At 45.3% G+C, this 18,814-nt stretch overlaps 1 protein-coding gene across 1 annotated transcript; it reads left to right on the forward strand.

Moving 5' to 3' along the window:
- The first annotated feature begins 3,356 nt into the window (after positions 1 to 3,356).
- LOC115319536 (alpha-tocopherol transfer protein-like) lies at positions 3,357 to 18,523 on the forward strand. The gene is made up of 5 exons (XM_029979569.4): positions 3,357 to 3,462; positions 7,197 to 7,448; positions 7,586 to 7,779; positions 13,656 to 13,766; positions 18,350 to 18,523. The coding sequence occupies exons 1-5, from the start codon at positions 3,357 to 3,359 to the stop codon at positions 18,521 to 18,523; spliced, it is 837 nt and encodes a 278-aa protein (XP_029835429.2).
- Positions 18,524 to 18,814: the final 291 nt, after the last annotated feature.

The raw sequence follows: 18,814 nt of genomic DNA on the forward strand, positions 1-18,814 counted from the left end.
GCGGAGGCTGCAGCCTCCACAGTTCGCCAAGTTATCGTGAAACGGAGTATATATAATCTGTTTCATAATTAGCGTGCAACACTGTCAAAGCTACTGGCACGAGCGTGGGGCTTGATTTCATTGATCTTTTGCACGCGTTCTCGCGCAAACAAAATCATAGATGAAGCCACGCGCTCGCGCCAGTAGCCTTGACAGCGTTGCACGCTAAGTATGAAACGGGTATATACTTCGTTTCAGCTTCGGTCCAGACGCAGCCGATGCCACAAGCGCGAGCATCTGGCCCAGAACAGTGCTCGCACTGCACGAGCGCGCGTGCTTGGCAGGGATGCTGAAAGCCCGGCCGGAGCTCGCACTTGTAGCTTTGGCTGCGTCTGGACCGAAGCTGAAACGAAGTATAGTCACTGACAGAAACGCAGGGGGTGGCGAGTCCCGGGCATCTCAGTATCGCCGCTCAGCCAATCAGATCGCTGCATTAGCGGATAAGAACGCCTAGGAACCAATCACGAATGAAGCGCTACCATAATATGCCATGCCATGCTGTTTTTGTTAAGCTGCCAGTGACTTTATGGCCACTTGGCACCAGGAGGAACGGCAGAGAAGTCGTTGATTATAAAAAGACCTGACGTGTATGTTATGAATAGGGCTCCGTGTTTTCGGAGTTTATTTTTCGTCAAAATCGGAGGGTGTTTTTCGGAGTTTACTTTTTGCCGAAGATTCGGAGTTTATCGGAGTTTACATTTGTTTGAGTGCGAATTCTCCGAAATTCGGAGTTTAATTTCACAGTGTTTCCTATTGAAAATAAATATGTAAATAATAACCGGATGTAAACGTATGCCAAATAAAAAATAACACGCGCTTGTATCGATTAAAATTTCTTCAGTTGAATTTGACGTTCGTGCCACTGCCATTGGAACTATCAATTTGTGCCACGACAAAAGTCGCACACAAGATTGGCTTCGATAAACGTCGATAACTTAAAATCAATAAACTGCTGGAGGTAGCCGCAAGGAAGCTCGTAGTCATCCCACCAATCTATCCCGCGGCCGCGCGAGGGGGAGTAGTTAAGGATGTAATAGAGAAGTTTCAACTGCCCCTCTTCCCTATTTAATGCAATCTCTATGGTCCCTAGCTTTAACTGTTATAAAAAAATGACTTCTCCTTTCTTTAAATCACAAATCGGATGGCTCCAACTGGAAACCAAAAGAGTGGCTTTTGTCGTGACCCGAATGTACTATGACCTGCTGCCCTGAATCAACCTCGACGAGACAAACGGCAAGACCCCTTTTGACAACGGTGTGAGATTTGAAAGATAATTATGGTGCCATTTTCACAGGACCATTGACTCTGCTAAACAAATTGTAAAAAAAAAAAAAAGAAAAAAAAATTATCTTTTTTTTTTTTTTTGCTTTGGGGGGGGGGGGGTGGCATTGGCACATAAACATTCGGAGTTTATCGGATAAATTCGAATTGGCGAAATATTTACCGGCGGGTGTTTTTCGGAGTTTTTCGGATTTATCCGAAAACACGGAGCCCTAGTTATGAATAACAGCGTATATACGTCAGTGGTATTCGTGAGACAAGCTTCTCTGTTAGCTAATAAACCAGGCATCTGCACGCTGCGTATAAGATTCAGCTGGAAAATAAAAATCAACGTAATTTAAATCGTGGTTTAAATCGAACCGGTTTTACTATGGTGATATAAATCAAACCATTCAGCAAAAATGATCCCCCCCCCCCCCCCCCCCAAAAAAAAAAGGTTTTTGTTTATCGTTCATTTATTATTTAATGTTCTTTTTATGTGCATCTGTTTCGTATTTAAATCAAAGAAGCGTCGAGCAAAAAATATTTATATATGACTGAACACGAGCAAAAATATTCAGTGCTCTTCTGAGCAAATCGGAGCGTTGATGAACTTGATTTCCCCCTTCCACTTGCTTCGTTTTTCAGTTCCCTGAAGCCCTATTTCAGTAAAATCAGAAAGCAAAGTATAGAAATGAAAACTAGAAAAGTAATGTCCATTTGCAATCGAGTCAAAATGAGAAAAAAAAATGTTTTTAATAAGTAAACTATTAAAGCCGGTTTTTGTTTCTTGGTTTGCTTTTTGTATTGTGGCGGCAGATACATAATTAAAACGTTCTTAATTACACTGTACTTCAGATTTCCAAAGTGTTTTTTTTTTTTTTGCGCGCGTTGTCATCAGTGATAGCACAAACCGATCAATCAATCTGCCATGTTTGCAAGCATATCTAGTGAAAATGAATCGCTACTTTTTAGCTACAGTGCTTGAAATCAAGCTGACTTGACTTAAATCAAATACATTTTATATAAATAGAGTGAACCTAATTTACAATAAACACATTTCATTTACTTGAACTTAAAAAAAGTCACCCTTATGAGGCCTGTTCACACGTTGCGTAACAGACGGTACTGATTACAAGTATTAATATTAATTCTGATGGATTGCTTTCTGGTGTAATTTTGTAATAATTTTATAACCATTATTGGTAAAGTAATCAAAAGAGTAATCTGATTGTTTTCGAAAGTAATAAAATTACATGTAATCGTTACTATTTTTTCTCTCCCCTTCCGAATGGCGCTCTTTGCTTCCACAACCTTTCTACGAAAGAATTCCCGCGAACCGAGCTTCCGATAGGGGGACGGTCTACCAAAAGTGGTGGATCTAGAAGACGTGTACTCTGTAATTTGATGATTCTAGCCCAATATTAGACAGCACGTCTTCAAATCAGCGTAAAAATATGCCTTTTTTTTTAAATCTTAAGTAATCGGAAAAGTAACAGTTACTTTTCAAGTAGCGGTCAATTAATTTTTCTTTCAAGTAATCGAGTAATCTATTCTAATATTTTTAACTAATAGTAATAGTAATTGTAATCGATTTCATTTTTGGCGTGAAGTGTACAAGACTGTTGAGTAGACACCAAAGGGCGATCAATGCACCAAAGGCGCAAAATCGACGGAACCTATTGGTTAGAAGAGAAAGCACTGGCGGCAGGTTCACTTGCCAGCCTTCTAGAGCGAATCAGATGTTCACAGCTTCTGGCGACCAAAAACTGAAGCCATGGAAGGATAGGCTAAAAAACACGTGATGAAACTCGCCAATGCACCACGAGCGAACTCTCGTCCGGAAAACACGGTACAAAACATAACAGGCTCGAAATTCATGCGGGGAAAAAAAGTGGAAGTACTAAGGACAAGTGCTTGATAAGGCGCAGTAGTTCAGCGTTTGCCGCTGTGTGCCACCCAAGTTCGTCTCACTTGCCTAGTTTAGTGTTATATGTCAGGATTGTTTTTTTCATACCTGCAGGAGGATCACGCAAAAGAAGTCAGAGGTGTGAAGCATGGCAGAACTTTCTGCCGACCTGCAACTTATGGCGGAGCAGCAGCTCGGCGAGACGCCACACGTCAAGAAAGAGGCTGTCGCACAACTACGAACACTCCTTGCAGGTATGCGTCCACAATGTAAACACGAAAAGTCCTGACTGAACGAAGCTGTCACGGACGCTGAGTCACATTGGAGATTAGACCAAGCTTTGTGTTTGGGAGTGTCAATTTTGAAAAACAAAAAGCCGCTGGTACGTGACTTATTTTCCTTATTTTTTGTGACGTCAGCTAAATGTTGCGTTCACCGCGTGGTTGCGTTCTCAGTAAGTGGCGTAAAGCGCTATTTCTCTGTGACAGTTCGTGGTTGGAGCCTGCGCCTTACACTCTTAATGTTGTAGCTTACTATAGACCAACACACAACTTACAGACAAGTCTGCGTTTATGCCCGCTGCACATGTGGGCACTGCGCATGAGCAGAAACCAGAACTGCGGAGTATGCTCACCATAGTTGGAGGCGCTGCTGTCGGCGTAACGACAGCAGCGCCACCGAAGCGGTGTGACGTCAGAGCCGAGCGCTAGTGTATACGGAGAGCAAGTCATCTGCTTCTTGCGCAGGAGTTGCAGTGACGTCAGAACAACGCTGAGCTCTGATTGGCTCTGATTAAAGGATAGTGAGTAGACCTTTAAGCAAGCTGCTTCGAGGTCTACCCTCTGTACTTCAATCAGAGCCAATCAGAGCTCGGCGTTCTGAGGTCACCGCAACCCCTGCAAAAGAAGCAGACGAACTTGCGCTCCGCATAGCGTCGCGCTCGTCGTGAGACGCTTCGAGACGCGCTGGTGGCGTCGCTGACGCGAGCTAATCAGCGCTACGTAGATTCACTAGTTGATGACGCATGGGAGAGAATTGCTCAAACCTTGTCTTTTCAGTGTTATTTGGTCAGGTTGTGACGTCACATGTGGCGTGATACAACGTGGCAAGTGGTGTGATGGGACGATAGGTGGAGGGATGGGATGGATGCGGCTGAACTTTCCTCATCGGGCGGCAGCTTACGCCGACTAGCCGAGGCATTTATTTTCACAATAAACTCTTCTTAAATTTTGATTTTTTTACAGAATGATTAAAAATGTTTATATCGTGATGTCAAAGCAACTGTCACCGTCTGGTGGGCGTTACCCAAGTCTCACACGCACTACGTCTATCAAGAGCCGATAAAGCAGATTTTGAGAGCTGTTGCGTATAGCGGCGCAGTAGAAAATAAGTATATGTAAAATATGGCCTACCTCTATGGTTACGGGCCCGCTTTACACGCAGCGGACCAAGATCAAATACAGAGAACACCGCGGCGGTGGGCGAACCTTTTCGAGTAATATTTGACGATGTCGACGACGGACGCCTAACGCCCTACGCCCTACTACGACAAGGAGCAACAGCTATCGCTATAAAATGCGAGGAATTAAAAAGGCGCTATTCCAATGCACTTGGGGAGAAAAAAAGCGCCTGGTTGGCGATGCTATCCCCCAGATAGAGCCACATACAACAAAAAGTCGAAAGCCTCCTCAAGATGAACACCTGAAAGCACATATTCAGCAGTTCCAAAATGCCGAACGTCACGTGTCCCGAACATTTTACTATATCGCAATATATCGCGCCACAGTGAAAGGATGGGATCGGTGGCCGAGTGTGTTAACGCACACCAGCTCGGAGCACGTGGAGGGGAAGCTCGCGCTGCAAAACCCAGGTATTCTGGGTTCAATCCCCGCCCCTGCTCGTTTCGATCTGGATGAGCGTCGTACCGGCGTGCGGTCGTGTATCACTACTGCGTGATGCACGTTAAAGACCACAGACTAGCGGGTGTATACTGCACTGGCTAAATTTCTCACCTACAACTGAGAGAAAAGTGGCACGTTGAGGCAGACTAAGTTCAGGAAGAATAAACGTACAGACAAGTTGCACAACATAATTGTGACCTCTGCATAAACATGAACGTAAACTTTGTTTGTTCGTTTTTCCCTCAGCCGATGCAATGGCAGTATTAGCCTATAAACATGCCAAGGCAAGAATCACGAAGCGAAAATCGTGAACACCCTAATTCTACCGCCTACACTTCTTAAACAGTCAGTAACTACAGGGCGTTTGTGAGAAATCCGAACCCGGCTCTTCGCACCGCAAAAACAAACTAGACACTGCTGGGTTTTCCCACTCCGTCAAAACGGAGCCCCAGCCGTTCAAGCAAGATGCTAAAGGCTCAGCACCAACCGTTATCTTACTCGAATTAGAAATGATTTTTTAAACATTTCAAGGGAAAAATGGCTGCCGATAGAGCTCTCGAATACTGGGAGGTCTGTGGCGCCAGAAACCGAAAACGGGAAACAATGGGCCCCATTTTCCCATTAAAAATTAAAAAAAAAAAGAAAAAAAGAAATCACTTCTAATTTTTGAATAAAATAACGGTTGGTGCTGAAACTTTGGCATCTAACTCGAACGGCTGGGGCTACGTTCTGACGAAGTTCCAGCTCTCCGCGATGTCTAGTTTATTTTGCGGTGCGATAGGCCGGGTTCGGATTTCTCACAAACACTTGGTTCCAGATGGGAGTAGCAACATCGACCGGACGGCTTGTTTTACTTTTTGTTCTCTCTGATAAGAGTAACACATTTTTTGTTCGTTTGTAACTATAGTCACTGACAGAGCGAGAACGTAAGGGTGCGTCTTTAGAACGCCCAACCTCCAACGCGCGCTAAATACCTGCCGCCGTAGTTTCGGCTGCGCGTGCGCCCTTGAGGTGCACGAAACTCTAAAGCTTTGTTGGAGGTAGGAAGGTCCTGCTGGAGGTGGGAAAATTGAAGCTTCTCCCTGAAATTATAACCTTTTCCACGAAAATAATGAAACTCAAAATAAAAGGGTAGCAGCCGTAGCATAAGGCTGCAGCTAATATAGTGTACATATGTGGAGACCTGTGCGGTTTGATCATCCGAATTCGATCCGCGTCCGGAGTTATTAACACCCCAAGCTCATCTGGGATCTTCTTACATTATTGATTCTGCATGCGATCCCCGTCCGCATACTTTTTATTCGCATCCAAACCACATCCGCAAAATAATGAACCGCATCTGACCCGCAATCTGCACATTAAGTTTACATAAGAAATCAAGGGGCGAAACAAGCTTCTTCTACTTTCATCTGGCTTGTGCGTTTTGGGACTTTTTTTTAAACGAAGAAAGTTCCTTTTCCACGAGAGTTATTTGCTCCTCGTAAAACATTCGATGATGCACTTCATTGTATCACTCACCTGATCACTCTACATTTTGCGGTCACTCACGCTTATGAGCCGCCACGACAAAAATGTAGATCCGAACCCGCGGATTTTTACATTCGATCCGCACTGGCAGCTTCTGATATCCACACCCGATCCGCAGTCTGCCAAATCTGAATCACTTTTATCAGCATCCACCAGTTGACTGCGGATATCTGCGCATGATCCGCGAGTAATCCGCGGATATGCAGAGCTCTATATGCGTCTGCTACTGAGTAGACAAATTGGCACTTAATATTTAGGTCATCCCTGACTCCAGTGTAAACCATGCGGCACATCACCATAAGCCGGAGTCACACTGCTCATACATTATACAAAAGGCAGTCTGCAAACATCAGTCACCCTGATATTCGTGGTTTGAATGCCGCGTGCCAAGTTCCCCATTGAACCCGCTACCACGCAGCATTCGATGCACGAGTCTCGTGGTGCCTTGCGTTCAAACCTGTTTGCAGACTGCCTTTTGTAAGATGCATAAGCAGTGTGACCCGGCTTTTCATAAATGAACATTAATAAAATATCTGCTTTCTTTCACACGTCATCCACAGAGGAACCTGACTTGAAATGCCCAACGGACGAAAGGTTCCTGGTAAAATTCTTGCGCTCACGCAAGTTTCGCGTACAGGATACATTCCAGGCTATTCGAAACTACTTTCGCGTCAGGACTGAGCACAAGGACATGTTTGAGGACCTTCTGCCGTCCCACATGTTGTTCGACGAAGTGATCCGCAAAAACAAGCTCATTATCATTCCTTCGGAGTGCGATGCACTAGGAAGGCGAATAGGCATCTTGAAGGTAGGTAAGTACACTGGGTTGTTTAACGAGTGCATCATTAATTAAAGAGCTGGCGACAAACCACATTGCTTTTACGTCATGGCATTGGGTCAACAATAGGTATTTCACGCTTGTTTTAGCCACCCTTGACTCTATTTCCAGGAGCTTGGAATCCGGGCATATGCACTCTGCAAGATTTCTTCAGGACAGCCATCGTAATCCTTGAATACTACTTGCTCGAAGAAAGACTCCAAATTGCCGGCCTAGTGGCCGTGGTGGACGCGGGCGGACTTTCTTTGGCTCACGCCCGCCACTACACACCATTTGAAATTCGGAAGCTCATCAAGCTTGCTCAGGTACGTTCCCAAATTCGCCCTTCTTCAAAAACAGCAAGCCCGTGTGCCAGCCTTCGTTCATAATGAGTACGTGAGCGCTCCATCCGAACCCGAGCTATTACATCAAAATGCGTTCCTGACACCATGTCACTGTGGTAGCATTGTAGCCACGACGCATCCGCAGAGGCATAGCTTCACGCGAATCTTGTTCCCGCACACACGCAGCATGCCCGCACCCGGTGTGGGCAAGCGCTCAATTATTTGTAAACAACGCGTCGATCTATTGGTGACTTCCGCAAAACGGACGCCACCAGGCGGGAAAGCACTGAACCACCAGAGTAGAAAGAGGGAAGTTACATTGGTTGTGTTTAGCGGCGAAAACGGCAGCAACAACAAGGCCGCGTGGAAGACCGTGACTCATAATGGCCTCACAGGTTAGGCGCGCCTTGCACTGTGTCGCATGTTGCATACGGCAAACAACTTTCCCGGTGGCTCTACCATTACTGTCGTACTAGCGTGTTGCCTATAAGTCGCTCTGAACCCAACCTACACGACCGCATGAACCAACATTGTGCTTATGCCAACGTTCGTCAGCGCTGCAGTGGGACAGTAGGTTATCTTTCCATCGCTTCCCTAAAGAAGGCTGAGCCTCTAGAAGCTCGCTTACGCCAAAACACCCCGCAGATTTTGAACGTAGTGGATAAACATTGGGGAAACACATTTTGAAGCGAATGCAAGACAGACCTGTTATTGGCCGCCACGTTTAGATAGTCTATAGATGGCGGAAACTGAAACAATGGAGGGCGTTACGACCTGTGCAGTACGTGTTCAAACTTTTGCTTTCAATGCCCCCTTAGCTTTTGATACGCTCAACGCTAGTGTAAAAAGTAGCGCTGTTTCAGTCTGATTGAATGATCCTAACAATGTTTGGAAGTATAAAGAAGATGCACTGGAAACGGGAGAGAGGAACGTTATGTTGACGAATGATACCGGTTTTCACTCCGACCCCGCTGTTGTATGTGAGTTGTTTGCGTCATACTTTTCAAGCGTCTTTATCCATGATACACAATCTGAAAACTCACGCACACAAGCGCTTAACGGTGCTGGCTTCGCAAAGACTGATGGCGTCCTCGACCCTTTCAGCATTGATAATGCAGCAGTGGAAAAATACGTTAGACGTCTGAAACCAAAACTTTGGCGCGGTTTAGATGCCAAACCATCATTTATTGTTAAAGGCTGTTCGGATGCTTTGGTACCTGTCTTGACTTACCTTTTTAATTTGTCACTTGAAAATTGAATTCTTCCAGAAAAACGGACATCAGAATTGTAGTGCCAATTTTCGAATCAGGGAACTCGACACATGTTGCGAACTATGGACCTGTGTCATTACTGCCTTCATTTTCAAAGCTTTTTGAGAGCGTAGTTGAAATGCATTTTTCTAGTAATTTCAAAGAGATTTTAAATGAATCACAACATGGCTTTATTAACTCTAGGTCCATTGAAACAAACTTGGCCAACTATTTCAGTTGCGTTGGTCCTATCGTCGCCAACTGTGGTAAGGTCAACGCCATTTATTTTGACCTGAGCAAAGCATTGGACCTAGTGTATCATGAACTATTACTTTACAAACTGCCAGAATATGGAGAGTCTTTGCCATTCTGTATATGGTTCAAAGCATACTTGACTGGGCGCATTAACAGAGTTCTTGTTGGCGGTGAGTTATCGAGATCATACACATGTCCTGGTGTTCCCCAGGGTTCGATTCTGGGACCTTTGATGTTTGATATTTTTGTTAATGACCTTTATCGTTGTGTAAAACATTCCAAATTTCTCCAGTTTGCCGATGACATTAAGACCTACAGACATATCAGATCGGATGCTGATTGCGAACTTTTGCAAAAAGACATATCTGCAATCTTGTTATGGTGTGAGATGCAAAACTTGCGTTTTAAGAAAAAACGCTTGTCATTTCTTTATCACGCAAAAAAATGTGCTCTTAATTTTTTCTATAAGCTAAATATTGAACCATTACGTCGAGTGCGTTGTCTGAGGGATTTGGGCGTCTATGTGGATTCCACCCTCAGTTTTGATTCACATTTGACAAATTTGTTCAGTTCATGCTTCCGACTTTTAGGTTTGTTTTCGAGAATAAACCGCGATTTCAAGGAGCCCTCGTGTCTTATCAGGATTACACCTCTATTGTGCGTACAAAACTTGAGTTCGGCTCCGTGGTCTGGAACTGTGTGAATGTGGCAGGCTGAGAGGTTAAGATGTTCAGAGGAAGTTGGCACGCATTGTGTACGACCGTTATTAGGGCCTAATTCGAACGTCATAGATAGTATCATACACAGCACACCTACACAAATGCCTGCTCTATTAGTTCGCAAAGGAGCTTGTATGATGCATAAATCAATATTAATATACTCTTTAGTCATAACATCCTTCGCGTATTGTCACAGTGAACGATCTAGAAAAATACAAAACCTTTATGGTCCGCACCTGCAGATAGTCCGCACCGGGTAAAATTTCAACTTTTAAACATGTATATTTCGCGGACTATAGTCCGGAAAATACGGTAGTTTGAAGGGCTGCATAGCCGCTTGTCGGATCGTTGACGGCCTAATATGTCGGGGGTTCTATCAGCTGGACGATTGCCAGTACACAAATCCGTTTATCAGATTATGCGTTACGCAATGCCCGCATCCCACTTCAATAGCGATTCTGAGAAGTAAACACATCTGAAGGTCGCACAGGCTGAAGGGCAGTACTCAAGTACGAAATTCCAAATGAAAACTTCCACTGCAAACTTGAAGAGACGTTAAAACTATGACATCGGGTGCACGAAAGCACCCGATGTCAAAAGCTTCGTGTCAAATGCCCCGCGACAAACACCCCACCCTTTTTGCCCCCCGCTTTCAAAAGCCCCTGTTCCATAAGCCCATGACGTGAAACCCCCGGGTTGCCGGTTCCTCAGCGCGAGCGTGGAACATTCTGCTTTTAACTAAGAGGCATGCCGTACTGGGACTCGTGTAAGGGGCCGCCCACACTAGCGAGAAAACGCGCGCGGCGCGCCGATCGCGTTGAAAACGCGTTCCGCAAAATCGGTTGAGCGGGAAGATAAAGGTTGTGTCACGTGTGTCTGCACGCGCTCGTGGCGCTGACTGTGCTACGGCGACTTTTTGTTACTTCCCGCGATCGGCGTGCCACGCGCGTTTTCTCGCTAGTGTGGGCGGCCCTTAAGAAATAACTGGATGAAGCCAACCGTTCTTCAGGCGTAAGTTACACACATTCACGTCTTGTGACGTTAGATGTGGGAATAAACAAAACATATCAGTCATTCGGAAAACATATAAAATTGCAGTTTTTATGAATAAGCATTGAATCAAAGCTTTCGTCGACACTGAAGCACGCGCAGACTAACAGTTCCGACGAAGTGGGTTCTGTCAAAACTGTTAACCCGCAGCGCATGGCGCCATTCCTATTAAGTACACAGCACCAAACACCGCTTCCATTCTGCTTCCGTCGCTCTGAACATTTTTGTATCCATTTAGGTAGATACAGTCTACAATTCTACGTCTGAGTATACCTTTATGACAGCCGAGAGAGTCGCTGGTTATGCAGATTTGCGCAATTGGCCACTTATACATCATTCGAACTTTTTTCGCCGTTCAAGCTAACCTTGTTTTGTTGTTTCTTTCACTTAAAATACCCTTTGTAGATCCTCCGCGAATAAGGTGTAAGTCAGAAGGATGATGATTGAAGCTCGAAGGGTGTGGGAAGAGGGCAGTGAGGACAAGGCTTTTGGCACAGGGGCGGGACGGGCTAAGTGAACGTGGGGTTTTCGAAACGTGAGGCTAATGACGCGGGGCTTTTCCGACAGGGATTCTGCACGCGGTGCAATCGTACTACAACCGTTTCAGTTAGCCTCGCATGCAGCTAAAGTATGCGATTCGAAGCGTGTTTGCAATAAAAAATATTATAAAAAGGAAAAGAGAAAATACGCCTTCATTCACACAAAAAAAAAGGTGAACGGAAATTTGGCTGCCATAGAACCCACACGACAGATGCCAGAACATCTAGCAAAGCAAGAAAATGTGAATAAACGACGTACATTTACGAATACATGAAGCCTTTAATAATTAGGGTAAAAGTCGCGTAATATTAGTGCACAATTATTGATTGCAATGATCGTTCCGCAAATATACGTTTACAAATATGTGAACAAGGCAGTTTTCATCCACCGCCACTGCTTAGCTTAACTTCTTTTGTAGTTCTGTTACTGGGACTCCTGACGTACTTAGATGTCCCGCGTAAGTCAGTGCTTTATGGCACATCTAGGAAGATACCACTGGGATGTACTTCTCACTAAATTCAAACTTAAAAGTCACACCGCATACCTCGCACTAATGGGTGTGAAGCTACGGATTCTCACCCCTGGCGTATTCGTTATTGCGGTTAGGCCCGCTGTGCCCGCACGATTTCGTCTTATGAGAGTTTCTTAGGATAACTAACCGGCTGTAAATATGAAAAAAAAAAAACTAATCCGATTTACGTATAAACCTGACAAGCATCTCTTTTCTTTAATTGTGTGTGTGTTTTTCTTTTCTCAGACGTAGTACTTTTGAATTCAAAATTAAAAACTTCCTTCGTGTATTTTTAAAGCCTAATATAGAGCCTCCGCAGAGCGCAATTTCGGCGGCTTCTTGCGCGGGGGTTGCGGTGATATCAAAACACCGAGGTCTGATTGGCTCCGATTTGAAAGATAGTGGGTAGGCCTCAAGGCAGCTGTCACTGAGGTCTACCCACTATCCTTCCAATCAGAACTAATCAGAGCACGGCGTTCTAACGTCACCGCAACCCCTGCGCAACCAGCAGACGATCTTGCGCTCCGTATACGTCCAATGTACTCCATTCGCAATCCTTCAACATGGACCGGTATGATGAGTAAGGTTGAATTCATCGCTTATCCAGTAGCGGGCTGAGTCGTCACGTAGCTGACACGGAGTGGGCCGGGCTTGCAAGACAGAAAATTGGAGGGGGGAGGGGGGGGGGAGGGGGGCGGAGGACAGGCGAAGGAAATGCAAAAAGAAAGCTAAGACATTCTCTGCCCAACAATAGGGGTGCCGGGCGATGCCGTTTCGAAGTGCTCCTGTTCCTGTCTAACCTCGTTTGAGGACATAACTATACCGTGTGATCCTTGAGTCTGTGTGAGGACGCGGCAAAGCGAGATGAGGGATCTTTTTTGGTGTCCCCCCGGGGACCGCAGAACACTGCCTCGCGGGCCGTGCGTTGCAGACCCCTGGTTTAATTCAAGCTACCCATCCCCCTCCCTCTCTCTCCCTTCTTGAAACATTTTGGTGATTATAATTAAACGGATGCGTATGCGTAGGGGAGTGAGGCAAACATGCCGCCCTCCTCTCCATTTCGCATGCACACGCAGGTCGCGAAACGAGGCACTTACTTGATATGCCGTAGCCTTCAGAATACATTGCAAAAGGAAGGAGGAGGGAAGAGAATAAGTATATCTGAACAAAAGCGGCGACGTGCTGAATATGATCGTGCTCGACATGCAAAAGCATGGCCAAACGGACGCCGGAATACAGCCTTCATAGAAGACAAGCCACGCAGTCTGCATTTGAAGCACCAAAAAAGCACAGTCACGTTTTTTTTTTTTTCTTAATATTTTCTGTTTATTCTTTGCGTTCAAAAATTACCATATGATTACGAAAACAAAAAAAAAAAAAAAAACGTGCATGGGAACAAGCCGTACTGCATGCAATCGATATGTGAGGGTTTATGTACAAAGAACGTATTGCTATTAAATTGTTGAGGACACGCGTCATTAAAAGGGGACTGCGGAAAACGCAAGAAGCTTATATTTATCACTATAATTTCAGGACTGCTACCCACTGCGGATACGAGGAATCTACATCACAAATCATCCGCCCATATTTGAACTTTTCTACAACGTTGCCAAGCTGTTTCTGAGTAGTAAGCTTGTGAAAAGGGTGAGTTTCCTTATGGAATGCACATTTCTCCGGGAAGTAGATGTTGGATGGAGAGTGTTGTTGCCAAAAGTCTCACTACGGTACAAGAGATGCAATTTGGAAGGCTTATTTATATATTTAAATATTTAATGTCAAGTATGTAAATATATGGAAGCTAAGTTTCTGCACACTGAGCAGATTAACAATTTGCATTGATATTAGGAGCCTTGTTTTTATTCAGGTTTCAGTAAATATTAAACCCTATAAGTGTATGACCGTTATAGACTCACGGGCATATGTTATACGTGTTGCATGCCAATTAGTAATTGCACAAATACCGTATTAATTTGACCTTCTCAACAAAAAAAAAAAAAAGAGAGCAAGGACAAAACGCGGCGCTGGTTTTGCTCAATCTCTGTGTACAAGGTTAAAACGGTACTCCGGCGTTTTCTTCATACACCCCGACTTGTTTCAAAGTTTGCTAAACATAAAAACAAAACTATTGCTAAAATAGTGACCCACATATTTGAATAAAATGATTTTTTCGCTAATATAGACTTTACAACTTTGGCCCTCATAATATGTTCTGAAACTGTAAGTCTCAACTGGCAATAAAGAAAACATGACACCAGCGGCAGGCAGTTGTTCACTCATTAAAGGGGTACGAAAACAAAATATTTGCACTTATTTCTTTGTTTAGATGTGGTTTATGTTTGCCGACAGCACGGAATCCCCAGTCTGGACTTGTGTTCCTGGGTTGTTGGCAGGAAAGTCAGGAAAACTAATTTTAAAACGAATTAACGAATTTTAAAGTTGCGTCCCATGGCGGTCTGTGAAGCTTCGTTGGAATGCCGCACGTCGTGAGTTTCTAGGAAGCAGCGCGACTTCGCGGCAGTATGGCTCGATCGTGGAGTTATTTAGTTCTGAATGGCGGAGAACACTAACGAGTTTACTACGTTGTGTATGTTAAAGCTTCCGCAGTGCTTTCGCAACGTGCATTCCACACCATCAAGATCGCCGTTGTTTGCTAGGAGCTTGATCGCAGGATGCATGAACCTCTACCACGCCAACCATTCAACTCTTTGTCCCCTCCCCCTCCCCCTCTCCCCCAGGATGCTCTGTGAACAACACGCTCAAATATGTCACTAAGTGAATACCTCACATACATAGCTTGAGGTGTCGCCATCGCCGCGTACTGACGGTTATTTCTACTTGCTGCTTCCCTCGAGCTACTACTTATTAAACTAACACGGTGAACCGAACGCACATAAAATACTGGCATGGCCGCAAACGACGTTATGGGCAAGCTTTGTACAGGTTGTCACGCGTTGACGCCACCAAGCGGCAAAACTCTCAACTACAGTACCCTTGGACGTGCCAACACCACCTAGACTGACTAATGCATCTTTAATGCCTCCTCTCCAAGTTCTGTGACGTCAACCGATGTGTCCTGCTTCTCCGGTAATCTCGACTAGAGTAACTGCATATGCTCCTCTTGCGGAGAAGAGTATCGCAATGGTGCCCCAAAGAGGCCATGTTGGATACAAGGCCGCGCTGCAGGAAGCGACCTTCGCTTCCGCAGGAGTCCCGGAGGCGGGAATGGCGTGGCTGTGAAGGGCCGCACGTGCACCGTCGTCTCGTCATTTGTAGCCTGTTTTTCTCTATGCCATCTTTAGAACATAATAGTCGACGAAGACAGCGTCCCTTTGAAAGCCGTAGCTACGCGTCTGAGGCCAACGCCTCAGACGCGAGCACCGCGATCGTCCTCCGTGTCGTCTGCTTCCCAGACTTTGGAGACATGTTTTAAAACATCGCCCAGGTTATAAAACAACCCGATTATACGGTACCTAGTGGCTACACATATTGCTTAATTGTCCAGGAATCTGCAAGTTCGTTCGATTTTAGTGTAGGATGTATTTTTCGCAAATGCAAAGCGAGAACCATGATTGCTCGAAAACTCTGCGCCTGCAAGGTCATTTTCCCTCATGAAGGTTGGATCCAGTTCGGCGCACGCGACTGCTTCTCCGCCAATATGAAATTGGCAGCGCAAGGAAAAGGAACGCGATACTCTGGCTCTGCAAGCAGAGTCTGTAGACTTACTATAATCTCGACGCGGCACGAAGGCGCCGAGTTGAGCTACCGGGCAAGTTCTAGCCGGAAATCTCCATTTTTCAGACGTTCGGCAATAGCGGAGACTATGACGTAGTGCATTTAGTCGAATTCGTTTTTCAGTTTGAAGTGATTTCTGAACGATCCAGGGAAGATCCGTACATAACAGTGTACGCTGTGAAGTGTACTGTGATGTGGAAGAAACCTGCAAGAAACGTGGATACATGCACACAAGGGAATTTGAGATCCGGATAAGTAGGAAACGGATTCTATTAGGCCTTGTTTTGTTAAATTTGCAGACAGTAATTTTTCGAGACAACTACACTGCTGTTTAGTTCTATGTAATTTTGTGTGTGACTGTGTTTCAACGTGCCTTTTATGAATGACTAAACCTTGACTGGCCTAGGTCTAGGGTAATATTCCAGCTGAGCACGAAATCTCAGTAAAAGAAAGACAACAAACCCCCGCAAAACACGCAACAATCTGGACGTTTTAAGCTTTGTGTACATATTAAATACCTTCTACCTTTGATAATAATTATAATATTAATATTTACTGACTCAGGAGAGCCACGGCACCGTGGAAAGGCGACAGCCTGTACCATAGGCGCCCACAGTGCCGCGTCTAGTGAGTGATTATAGGCTGATACAATGTCCAAGATGCATGACGTTGTTGAAACGAAGCTTGTAGATGAACGTGCGGGTTGACGTTGCGGGTGACGAGGGCTTGTCGATTGGATACATGTAGGATGATGGTTATAGTGGGATGGTGAAGAGGGTAAAATTCCTAGCAGCGGTCTTCGCCATGGGCTGCCGGCTTCTTGCAGGCCGGTTTCGATCACCTGGCGAGGGCTCCCAGCGTGCGCATGCTTGCAAGCGAGCTGGCCGAATTTCTAGCCTCTCTTTGCAGGAAATTCGGCTTTGACGACTGCGTATTCCACGAATTTGACGATGTATTTGACGACGGGCAAACAGCGTGGGCGAACAGGCTCGAACTTGACCGGTGGCTCTGCTCGGCTTCGTCGAGCCGAGTCGAGATTACCGGAAACACCTTAGACATCCGTTGATGTCACGCGACGTGAAGAGGAGGTATTGGAGAGGCCTTAGTCATTTTAGGCGGTGTTGGCCGAGCCCATAGCATAACGTCATAGGAAGAGTGAAGAGGCCTTGTAGTCTAGGTGGTGTTCGCCGTGCAGGAGCTCTTGACGTCACGAGCGAGAAACGCACTGCGCTTCTCGCTGGCTGACTTTGAGCGACAGGTAGAGAGCTCTCAGTCATGTCACTTCGTTTCCGTACCCCTTAAAAGGGGTCCATGAAATGAATTATGGGTGGGATCAATTATTTTAGATCAGGACTTTACTCATCGCATATCGGTTAGTGGGCCAAAAGAAAGGGGGTACAAGGTCAAAAGCCAGCTTTCCGGGACGAACGTTTGAAAATATAGCGGGCTATTACGTACATCATTTACTTGGAAAGCCTTTTCACTCTGATACACCCGCGGTACCCAAAGCCCAAGGCACGTCAGCCAAGCCTAAAATACGTCAGCCGACCCAGTTCACGTATTGGACACGAGAACTGCGTCACTTGTCGCTCGTCAACAATCAATCCGAAGACGAGTATGTGGATTCGCGTTTGTGACCGATGAGTGCCCTGATGGAGTTTACCATCACTTGCAAATGACAATTTGTATAGTGTGCTTAAAGCGCAGGGTGGACGCTTGGATTCATCGCACCGATACCCAAGCATGTCATGAGGACGTTTGAGTTGAGGGTTGAAGCTATGAAGGGAAAAAAATCGTTTCATGGTCCCGTTAACTGTAGAATTTGTTCCTAACTGATTACAATCAGTTTCATGGTCTCAAATAAACGCCTTGGTAGCTCGCTCCAGCTCCCGCGCAGCAGAAAGAAACAAATGATCGGCATAGTCAATCTTTGGGCTACCTGCTAGACCTGCAAGCCTGCCTGCCACTGATGTCACGGCACTAAGAAATCGCGGGTATATTTGAATGTTGGTTTCGGCATGGTTTTAATGTGCTAATTGAACAACAACTATTTGAATTTTTACAATACTGAATAGCATACCAGAAGGGGGAAAGGGAAATGCCGGAGATACATGAAATATTGTTATTTGGGGTAAGCTCTAAAAATGGTACGAGTACCCCTTTAACGCGGTGATTGGTGGATATCGGTGTCAAGGCGTTGGTTCTCAATATTTTTTTGTGGTCTCTATTACAAGTCGTTAGGTAAGGATGGGATATTTTGTTCTGTTCCCTGCTATATTTGGTGCGCATACGTATTCAGTTACAACTATCTTGACAACGTCAAGATCTACTTTGTCTCAAAACATTGAAGCAGTGAAGCGTTCGGTGTTTGTTCAAGTCTTCCCACCCAAAAATTCACCTTTTAAAGCAATTCGCTTGTGGCCGTGCCTCCCAAAACCCCGCACATAACACTTCAGAGGGTGATTTTAATAATTAAAATAACGTCCTTGTTACAGGTTCGCTTCATTGGACGCCGATACAAAGAGCTCCATGAGCTCCTTCCTCTTGAAGGGCTACCTCAAGAATACGGGGGATCGATGAATAGTTTCGACTGCAACGCTTTGGAGAAAGCACTTCAAAGCAAGGAGGACTTTTACATGCAACTGAACCAGTACGGCTACAAGAAATGACCAAGTCGCGACAGAAGGTTCCAGTAGGACAAGTTTGACCGCGCGGGAAAATGACAAGCCAAAATGCAGTGTGTTCACATTAGGGGTGTGCGAATAGTGGTTCGAATCAAATAGCGCAGCGTCATTCCCAGCATCGACACTGCAAAGAGAACCGGTAGGTCTTGGTTTCGCCTAGCACAGCCAAGATTATATATGGCGCAGCGCTATTCGATTCGAACCACTATTCGCACACCCCTAGTTCACATGATCTTTTTTTTTGTTTTGTTTTGTTTTTGTCGCTAAATTAAACTG

Source organism: Ixodes scapularis, unplaced genomic scaffold (genome assembly GCF_016920785.2).
Source record: "Ixodes scapularis isolate PalLabHiFi unplaced genomic scaffold, ASM1692078v2 PGA_scaffold7__128_contigs__length_106722199, whole genome shotgun sequence".
Taxonomy (NCBI): domain Eukaryota; kingdom Metazoa; phylum Arthropoda; class Arachnida; order Ixodida; family Ixodidae; genus Ixodes; species Ixodes scapularis.

Excerpts from the sequence above, each read along its gene's own strand:
- LOC115319536 (XM_029979569.4), top strand. The coding sequence starts at position 3,357 with ATGGCAGAACTTTCTGCCGACCTGCAACTTATGGCGGAGCAGCAGCTC. Across the intron at positions 3,463-7,196 it reads ACTACGAACACTCCTTGCAG|AGGAACCTGACTTGAAATGC; the intron begins GTATGCGTCCAC and ends CGTCATCCACAG. Across the intron at positions 13,767-18,349 it reads GTAGTAAGCTTGTGAAAAGG|GTTCGCTTCATTGGACGCCG; the intron begins GTGAGTTTCCTT and ends TCCTTGTTACAG.